Genomic DNA, 10,195 nt, shown 5'->3' with positions numbered 1-10,195 from the left:
TTACTTCCTCTTGACATTATCCCAAGTCCATCGGAGCCATGCAATCCGGTTCTCTGAAGCGGTAATGCTCCTATAAGATGCACGTCGGGCTGGTGATCTAAACAGCTCAGTAGCTATGAAGTACAACTCAGACCCATTCGGTACACCATCTTGTTTGACAAGGTGCAGCATTTCCGTAACCTCCTCTTCCTCACGGCTGATTAGATTTCTTTCATTCATAGTCCTTTGAATCATGCTCTCAGATATACGCTCGACATAGTACTCCATGCTCTTAGTTCTCTTGGGTGGTGGGCTATCAACAACATGCTCCTTTCCTGACCTTTGCGACACACGACCCACACTAGACCGTCCAACTGTGTCCTCCAACCAGTCAACATTTTCATCCGCCATTGGGTCGGGGGTGTCTTCACTTCCACAGCTTGGTGTTCTATCTCCAATTCCACCAACACACAACATTGGACCGCCTTCAGTGTCCGTTGTCTCGAAAAGAGTGGTTAACTCATCATAGAATGGAAACGCCTTGCCATGGAAATGTTTGTTTGCCTCGTTCTCCTAGAAGTCATAAATAGGAAATATGTAAGCATGAGGGCAATCCGAGGTCAAAGCCGAAGGTAAATGATAGAAAGCCATAATTATTAGGACGAAAAGTAGGTACCTCAATTCGGGCTGCCCACCATTCATCATCGCAATCAATGGTGTGGGTACTGTTGTTCCACCCGGTACCACTCTTGTCCTTTAGTTTCCTCCAATCCTTGTATTGCCTCTTAAAGGCATTAAATTTGTTCTGAAGCTGTTTGCAGGAATATTTCCTGCCCGTCTGTTGTTTAAAATTTGTATACAAGTTGTGCCAACCTACCTTGGTTAGGCCCCTTTTGTTGTAGTTGAGCTTGTTCTTCTCATCAATGCAAAGGTCTAGGAATATTTTTGTAGTGTTATCATCCCAGTTGGCACGACCTGCATCCATCTGTGTGCTACTTTGAATTATATGCCTTCCTAAGTACAAGGTGCTACTTTGAATTATATGCCTTCCTAAGTACAAGGTTTGTATGCCACACACGCAGTAGCAATGACAACATGCAAGATACGAATCAACATTTATCACAAAGGGAACAAAAAAGATGGAACTGATGCTTGCCTCGTTGTGCTTACGTCTTGCAGGAGTTGTACGCAGCAAGTACCGAGGGGCTTCATGTGGAGACCATGACGATGTAGAGGAGTTTGCCAGTGCTGCTGCCTGTGGAAGTTTCTTTTTTTGGCACACAAGGAATGCTCTCCTTAGCTAGAGTCGTATTTACTACTGTAAAAAGAATATATAAAGTGAGAAAAAATTAAAAGCCAGCCTAAACATTGTCATATTTTAATGCAGGAAGTAAATAGTAATGAGCAAAAAAAAAGAAGAAGAATATTTACTGTCAAAAGGGAGGAGAGAATTTACAGTCACCTAATTGTTGCAGGCACTTCCCAATTCCCACCCACTGAATGTTACTGAGTGGATTCAGTGGTTTCTATCACTAAAACTAGCCACTAACAAGATGAAAGCAGCAGCAGTGCAGATGCAAAATAGCAATGCCCGTGGTGGTGATGGCCGCATTTGTGGCACTCCAGAGTAGCAGCAGTGCAGGTGCACCGTCCAATTCAGTCAGATAGATGAGCGTCAGTTGATTTCCGAGGGCAAGGCAGATCAAGCAGGCAATGCAACATGCAGGCAGAGGTAGCCAACAATGCAGCCCTTTCAATTAGAGGTACTGGTCAGTGCAGCTGACAAAAGCACACCAGTAGTATGCAAGTTCAGAGGTGGTCACTTGAGTTTCAGATTTGGAACACTTTTGCCTCTTTCTAAAAATGAGCAGTAAGTAAAATTGGTGCAATGGATTGTTTGCCTGGCGTCTTACTGCCTATTCTAGCATAATTGACCTGAACGCCCCTAAGGTTGAGCATAGCTCATGTTTGTTCTGAATACAGGGAGTCAATAAGTCTTATATATTTTGTGTTTGCTAAATAAAAATTATATTACAATACTACCAAATGCATATAAATAGAAAGATAATAAATTAACCAAATGATAGATCGGTCTAGTCCGAAACATCTGTTGGAAACACGCCGGAGTAACTCCGAAACGTCTATTGGAAACACGCCGGAGTAACGACTCCCAGGTCGCCGGCGAGTCCTCTGGCCAAAGCACAGGGACACACACGCACACACAGGTAGACACTGAATTGGTGCTTGCTAACTTGGCCCTCTTCCTTGGCCTTTATGCCTTGTATTTATAGACTATTACAAGGAAAGTAATCAGGGCTTCAATCAGCCCGATGCACACAGCCACACAATTGCTAACTGTCTATTTGCAAGGGCTGTCATGGAACATTACATTTCTGTAGATGATCAACAACCATTACCATGAGTTACCATTACAACAATATGCTCCTGTCGTCCAACATACACAAGATGCACTTACAGTACAGAGCAGAATAATGGGAAGCCTTCACACTTCACACTAGTGTAGCTAACAAAATTGAAGGCACATGAGATCTTACTGCCTAATCTACCAAAATTGACTCAATTACGCACGATATAAGAGGTTACTGCCTAATGTAAGGCAAAAGAGATCTTACCCCCAGGTTCTCTGTTGAGATGCACAAAATCTAGCAGCATACAAATGTAGATCGAGAATGGAGAGGATTGGCGGAGCTGGGTGGGCCGGCGATGGCGGGACGGAGCGGCGGGGCGGAGGTCGGCGGGGGCGTGGCTGGCCGGCGCCGGGTGAGGGGCGGAGCTGGATGGCGCGCGGACGGTGGGGCGGAGAGGAGGGGCCGCGACGGCGGGGCGGCGATGGCAGGGTGGAGCGGCGGGGCGGACGCCGGTAGGGGCGGGGCTGGCCGGCGGCGGGGGAGGGGCGGATGTAGGTGGGGCGTCAACGGCGGGGCAGAGAGGGGCAGCGACGGTGGGGCGGAGTCCGGCGGGGGTGGAGCTGTCCGGCAGCGGGGGAGGGGCGGAGCTGGGTGGGGCTTCGATGGTGGGGCCGCGACGACGGGGGCGGGGGCGGCCGGAGGCGGACTGGGCGGCGGGCGCTGTTCGGGAGACGCAGGACCTGGACAAGGATTAAGTGCAGCTGTTCGGCTGCCTTGTTGGGCTGTTGCTGTTGGGTCGCAGCCGAACGGCTGAGCTGCACAGCAACAGCTGCAGCCGCCCAAGTAGCTTAAGCGAACGGGCTCAATAGCTCGTTTGCAGGTGACGCTCGACATTGGGGACACGGTGATCTGTCGTGGCGGCGCAACGCAACACCTCGATCGATCGGCAGCGTCGGTCATCGTGGATCCCGAATTTGTGACCTCGCTTTGTTTGCGCCGCGCGCGACCCGTGAGGCGGAACGATGGAGGGCCCTCCTCTGAATTTAGCTGACTGTTAGTTAGAAGAACGAATCGGAAGCGGCTAGAGTCGTGGGAAACGAACTCGTTGGCCCATCGTCCATCGATCGCCAAACCCAGCCCGTTGTTTCGTGTTTGTTGGAGTTCGAATCTGAAAGCAATGACCCTGTCCGACTCGACTTCATCGCTCATTATCTATACAGTAAAGCATACGAGAAATTGAATTCTGATTTCTAAAGCATAGCTCATTTTTGTTCATTATGTACAGAATAGCTGGACAGAGAATTCTGTGCCTCATTTTTTGCTCTGCCAGTCAGAGGCCTGATCCTTTAGTATTGGCGGAGAAGCAGTGTTCCACAAGTACCATACTTTCTTGTTTCCATACATAAATGCACACCCTAACAAAAATATAAGTGCTTGGCATGGCTGGATTGCGTAAACAGAGAATCAGAAAGCGATAGATTGAAAAAAAAAAGTGACAGAAGCTTAACATAACCAAAATAAAAACGCGCCAGGTAGGGGTCGAACCTACGGCCTTCTGCTTAGGAAACAGACGCTCTATCCACTGAGCTACAGGCGCTTTGTATTAGTTATCACAGTAAAAAATATATTGAGTATCTATGCACAGTAACTCGCAATCAACTTGCACCGTTGACTTTTTTTTTGTTGCGTGTGACAAATGCCCTGTTGGAGTGGCACTGCTGATTTTTCTCTCTCTCTAAATCTCACTTATCATTTCCATGGTTAGAAAAGCCCGAAAACACATGTCGTGGTCCATGATGGCGCACTGGAACCGGAGCAACTAATCATGTTTTATGCAGCTGCTAAACATTTTTTAAGTTATGTATTGGGCCCACATCTTGAAAATGCACAGTGCACACTTTGGTTCATGCAAAAAACATTGGCCCAGTCCAACCAAGCTCAAGCCCAACGGGCTTGGAGCTAGGGAGGTATGTTTGGCCCACCACTTTAAAACTTTTTGATATGGAAATGACCCGGCAAGGTAATAATAGGTGGCTCCTCTCAAAAAAGAAAAAAAATAAAGGGTAATAGGTAGCTATCGGTGCCAAATGGACGCATGCCTCGGTAGATGTCTTGCTAGAGTGTGATAGGAACAAACGGTGGCTTGCAAAGTGTGACTATGGAAGTAGCGAACACTTGGAGATGAAAGAAGGTAACCATAACGAGAGAGGTGTTGTCCATGGATACATCGTAAATGGGAAGGAGAAGGGGGCACATCTGGTCTCTTTGCCTCACATGGTACCTACCTTTTATGGATGGTGCTTATCGGAAGCTTCTCCATGCTATGAACATGGCTCGATGAATGGATTGCAATTTGCATTGATGATAGCATTGCAACAAACTCAATCTAGACATTTTGGGCCGGAGAATTATACTAGTAGAAGCCAATTTATAGCCCAAAGCTTAGAATCTGGTCTCTCAGAGATATATAATTAATAAATCAAACTCAACTCGACAATGGTCCCATGGTCTAGTGGTCAGGACATTGGACTCTGAATCCAGTAACCCGAGTTCAAATCTCGGTGGACCTTGTTTTGATTTATTTCACGTTATTTATTTTAAGATTGTTTTGTAGCTTAGTGGTCAGGACATTGCACTTTGAATCGAGTAACCCGAGATCAAATCTCCGTGGAATCTTTTCTTTTTCAATTTCATCTTGTTTTCTTCCAAATCATTTTCCAGCTGCCATTTCATAACTTATGTAAATGGGCCTTTGTTTCCATTTCACATGTTTTCTTTCAAATTATTTTTTGTTTCATTTGACCTTGTTTTTTCAAATCATTTTCCAGCTCCCATTTCACCACTTATGTACACGGGGACTTTTTTTTGTTTCATTTCACCTGTTTTCCTTTCAAATCATTTTCCTATTCCCGTTCACTTCTGTACAAAAACAATAAAATTTATAACTATGACTAAATCATGTTACTTTCACCGCATTAGTGTTTCTCCTCTTTATAATCAAGGCTTGAATAAAAAAGGGGGAACGTTTGCCAATGCCAACATTGATAATCTTGGAAACGCCCTACATCTGCTAAGTCCCTGTTGCAATGTTCTTCATTTTAGGTGTCAAATCTTCCGTCAATAAGCAATGTGTGGAGAAACGTTTTTTTTTTCAGTGATCTCCCCCCCAAAGGCAGAAGACTTAGCTGAAGGAGAATATGTATACGATTGAGCATCAGACTTCAAAATGCTATGAACATGGTCGGATCTTCGTTGGCAATTGGTGAATAATTATATTTTGAGAGGAAATTTTCCAGCAAGTCATGCCTAGGATTTTTCCCAATGAGAGACCGATAGCGAAAAGTATGACGTAGTTTGGAGAGAATGCACAATGCAGAAACAATGCAATAATAGTGGTTTTTTAGTGATGAACCCTTGGATAACTACTCCTACTTAACAAGATTACTGATGGAACAATGGCCTTTATTTTTTCTTCTTCTTAGAGCATCTCCAGTATTTTCTCAAAAATAGCTTACAACTAGGATCGTGCCCGTGCGTTGCTACGGGCAATATATATAGAAATACACAGAGTATTCGACGAGACAATAATAATGTGAAAATAAATCCAAATATTAAACAAAATATTTAATCCAAGAACTTAGTTAATGAATTAAATAAAACTATATATGCCAGAGCATTCAAGCCCAAAACCAAATCTATCGCATGCCTGAAGGTCTGAAACCAAAGGATGACATGAAACCTATATTTTCTACAACAAATCATATGCCCTTATTTAAAGAAGGATCCTTTTGCTTTCTTAAATAAATCGTTTTGAACACCCAAAATATGAAATTTTCTGTACTCGGTTTCTTTCCATGGGTTTTCTAGGTCCATGCTAATTCATGAAGATATATCAGTTACCATGCATGAGCAAGTTTCAAACTAACAGGTCATTATAAATGACAAAATAAAGCCAGAATGCAGTACAATTGTTAAATTCATCTTGAAATCCATCCATGTAAATCATAAAACGAGCATCATTCTATTACCATATTTAATTGTACTACCGCACATGTAATGTTTCAGAAAACGCTTGCATAGTTCACACAACATAATGACATTTGACAATCCATCTAGTTGTGGCTTAATCCAGACATTGCTCTAGGAGAATTTCCACGAGCACATTACCTTCACGCGCATGGAGGCCATCATGAACTGATTGAAAGTCTGCACATCATGGCAAGCTACAGGCCAATTGCTCCAACCGGTCATGTGCCGTGGGGGTGTCTCCATGCGTTCATAAAGCCGGAGCTCACATAGACCAAGGTTGGGTAGAACTGCAGAAGACGACCTGCACAAGGCCCTGTGGACGTCGACAGCGTCGTCATAGATACCTGGGAGCCTCTTCATGGCCTTTCTTCTCCACCGTTCCCACGAATGCGGTGCACACACTCCTGGATGCGGAAAATACCTCGGTGCCTATCTGCAGGTGATGACGAAATTGCTACCTTACTACTTGCTAGCAAAAGAATCCCAAGCAACCGATTAACACTGGCTGCCTGAAACACATTTTCTAAGAATCACAGATCAAAGCATTATTAATCGTACCTGATCCGAATGCAAACACCAAACCAATCTGCATCCAACAAGTCGTGGGGGGCAACAGTCACCTTTCTGCTTCTTGAGTGTAGAATGATGAAGTCTCCTAGGCCCATCATGGTTTAACGTACACTAACCCCACTTCAACTACGGGGGTGTTTGGATACCTAGGTGCTAAACTTTAGCAGTATCACATCGGATGTTAATTAGGAGGACTAAACATGAGCTAATTATAAAACTAATTGCAGAACCTGTGCTAATTCGCGAGACGAATCTATTAAGCCTAATTAACCTATTATTAGCAAATGGTTACTGTAGCACCACATTGTCAAATCATGGACTAATTAGGCTTAATAGATTCGTCTCGCGAATTAGATTCCATCTGTGCAATTAGTTTTGTAATTAGCCTATGTTTAATACTTAGTATCTAAACATCCGATGTGACAAGTGCTAAACTTTAGTGGGGTGTATCCAAACATCCCCTACAACACTCATAATGACAAGCTCTGATTTCTTGTAGCATGGTAGCAACCACCATTAACCCTTTCTCATCCAACACCTCAAAACATAAAGAGATCAGGAAAAGATCTGATAATTAGAATCTAAACAAAATGATTCAGTTATTAGAGATCATTGAATAAGTGGTAGTTGCAAGTCACAAGCTCCTTTGGCAAGCAAAAAGCTGACACACACATGAAGTAGCATCTATCCATGGAAGATAAGCAGAATTCCCCAAAGATTCATATAGACAAAGAAACCTATGTAGGTCCTTTTTAACAAGTAAGCCTTCTACTAATAACAGATAAACCTAATTTTGTTCAGATAATGAGATTGCAATGTATCAGCCATATTATTCTGAACCAGATTTATCAATGTGTACATAGCCTTACTTGACAAAACTATAGTCCCACATAGAAAGATGCATTGTAACCTCATCAATCAGTATTGTTTACTCAAAAACTAAGGGTGCAGTGCACAAAAATTTAGAGCTGGTGGTACTTAGGAGTAAAACAATCAAACTGCTATTAAAATTGTCATATATTAAATAAAGTTCTGAAGTCTTAAGCATCGACTCCAACTTATCAAAAATTAAAGTTCTGAAGTTCACAGTTCATTGTAATGTGCCGTAAGGAGTCTGCTGTTGGGGGTCGCCCACGAAAACGGTCACCCTCGCGGTCGCTTGAATCTAAATCTGTTCTGAGGTTACTCAAGGGGTCGGCTTCGCGAGAAGGTACCTGGCTTCAGGAAATGTGCCAAGGACTCCTGCGCCCGAAGTCGGGCCTGAAGCCAAGGAGGTGCTCGTTTTGTTTGCTAACCAAATAACCATGTCTCAAACACTCCAGTATGGGGGTACCGAGCTGTTTGACCATTTTGTGCAGGATGAGAAGGCGAACGCGACCGAAGCCCGAGAAGACCTCGAGGACGAGGCCAAGCCGGCCGAGAGAGCCGAAGCTAAGCAAGTCTCTGGCGCGAGATCATGGAGCGTTGACGGCACGAGCGAAATGAGGAGCGCAATTGACGGGGCCATGTGATAGCGCAAATCACGGCACTATCAGGCGACAGGGAAAACGTGACTCCCAAATGACCTTTGTGTAAAGCATATACCAAGGATGTAGTTGTTGTGAAGGGTAAAGATGTAATGTAAAAATGCCTTCTAAGCACTATAAAAGGGGAATCCTGTCCCATTGTATAGGGACATTCATTATTAGAGTTGAAAGGCCAAGTACCGTGGTTACGTACTGTGTTTTGTTCAATATGCATTGTATCTTGACCTCGTAAAAGACAGGGATGTTATTAAGAGGTTGGTGGCCATCTTTCATGACAAACCCTACTCTGAGCATCATTATTATAATCTGATTTGATCTCAAGCATATCAGTAAGTATAAAAAAATCTTATTCAACAAGAGTGCAACAAAGGGGGAACTAAAAAGATATGCATTGACCACAATATCTTAATATATTTTCAAGGTACCTGAATGTTCAAAAAATAAATAGAAGAAGCTGCAACTTGACCGTGCACAGAAGTATAGGCACACATGAAAAAAAATAATACCCACTATGAAATGGTGAGACCAAATTTAGCAGGATTTGTACGTAGGAATTAAACACAGGGAAATTCCCCACAAGCATCAGGTGATAGATAAGAGGAAGGGGAAGATCCCTCGTTTTCCCCCAAATCAGCTAGCTACATTGTCAGTTCAGGGGAAAAAAATACAATGCTCCCACATGAAACAAGGAGAAGAACACAATACTTTTACAAGAAGCCAGAGGGTAACTAAGCACCAGGAATAACTGTGATATACCGAGCCATCGTTGTCCAAGTGAAGGAAATGTCACACCCAGTTTTAAAATAAAACCAAGTGCTACCTATATGTATGCCAGGATCTAGTTTCATACATATAGTGACATCATAAGAGAATAACAAGAACAGTATCATGTAGAAAGATACAAACAGACTTACAAGACTATCAGAGACACACAGCTTAAACCTTGGAACTTAGCATCATCTTCATCTTCATAGCAACTTCATAGCAGCTTTTTCTGAGCAGCAGTAAGTAAGGGTGAGTACACTTATGGTTGATACTCAGCAAGGCCACAGGAACTAACCAGAATAACGATTTAAGTCCATCTTCAAGTTTAATTAATCATGTGAGGGTCCAGGCCGCTCTTAACCATGAGCACGGCTGATATATCAGTTTACACTCTACAGAGGTTGTACATCTTTACCCACAAGTCGCGTAAAAGTTTAGAGAACGTTGGACCCAACCATGTTGTGCTGATCAGGAACAATACCACACTTCCGAGGTGTGATTGCATAGAGACGCTACGAGGCCTTTACAAAGATTCCCTAGCAAGTGGTAACCCACTAAGGTTTCTGGATTGGTAACATGATATAACAGCCCCCTAGTGGGTATAGTGTCTTAGCTAAGTCCACTTCCAAGAGAGCGGGTGCTATATCCCATCTGCCGCTACCCTTCTTGCCCTTTCGATAAGGTTACCCTAGACTAGAGTCTCTAATTAATTAGCCAAGACCAGAGCCATGATAGATCTTGTGGTTGTACTATTTTCCTGGGTAGTTCTCCATGTTCCAATTAACATTATCATGATATTGTGAATAAAGCATAGGTAGAAGGATGGTTAGGGACACTTGCCTTTCTCCAACGTAAAGTTGCTCTTACTACTCTTCAGATCTTGCTTTCTTGAAATTCATAACCTTCAAAGCTTCCTAGCAGCGATCCTTCTAATCAAAGCAAACACCAGCACAAACA

General features: G+C 43.4%; 1 protein-coding gene and 2 non-coding genes across 3 annotated transcripts; 1 reads left to right on the top strand and 2 right to left on the bottom strand.

The window, feature by feature from the left end:
• On the bottom strand, window positions 1-964 carry LOC117835216 (uncharacterized). The gene is made up of 3 exons (XM_072290399.1): window positions 857-964; window positions 656-763; window positions 1-552 (listed from the first exon to the last, which is right to left on the bottom strand). Exons 1-3 carry the CDS (start codon window positions 962-964, stop codon window positions 1-3), a joined length of 768 nt encoding a protein of 255 aa, XP_072146500.1.
• A 2,908-nt stretch (window positions 965-3,872) lies between these two features.
• On the bottom strand, window positions 3,873-3,945 carry TRNAR-CCU (transfer RNA arginine (anticodon CCU)). Its single transcript has one exon. It is a non-coding gene; the product is annotated as a tRNA-Arg (tRNA).
• A 901-nt stretch (window positions 3,946-4,846) lies between these two features.
• TRNAQ-CUG (transfer RNA glutamine (anticodon CUG)) lies at window positions 4,847-4,917 on the top strand. The gene has a single exon. It is a non-coding gene; the product is annotated as a tRNA-Gln (tRNA).
• The last annotated feature ends 5,278 nt before the right edge of the window (window positions 4,918-10,195 follow it).

The sequence above is a fragment of the Setaria viridis genome, chromosome 9 (assembly GCF_005286985.2).
Source record: "Setaria viridis chromosome 9, Setaria_viridis_v4.0, whole genome shotgun sequence".
NCBI classification, from domain to species: Eukaryota; Viridiplantae; Streptophyta; class Magnoliopsida; order Poales; family Poaceae; genus Setaria; species Setaria viridis.
Note: the sequence above shows the minus strand (reverse complement) of the source record. Positions and strands in the feature narration are given on the sequence as shown.

Bases quoted from the DNA above. Each gene is read 5' to 3' on its own strand.
- LOC117835216 (XM_072290399.1), bottom strand. From the start codon at position 964: ATGGATGCAGGTCGTGCCAACTGGGATGATAACACTACAAAAATATTC. The intron at 764-856 runs GTAGGTTGGCAC...AATGCCTTTAAG, and splicing joins ACAAAAGGGGCCTAACCAAG to AGGCAATACAAGGATTGGAG. The intron at 553-655 runs GTACCTACTTTT...TATGACTTCTAG, and splicing joins GGTGGGCAGCCCGAATTGAG to GAGAACGAGGCAAACAAACA.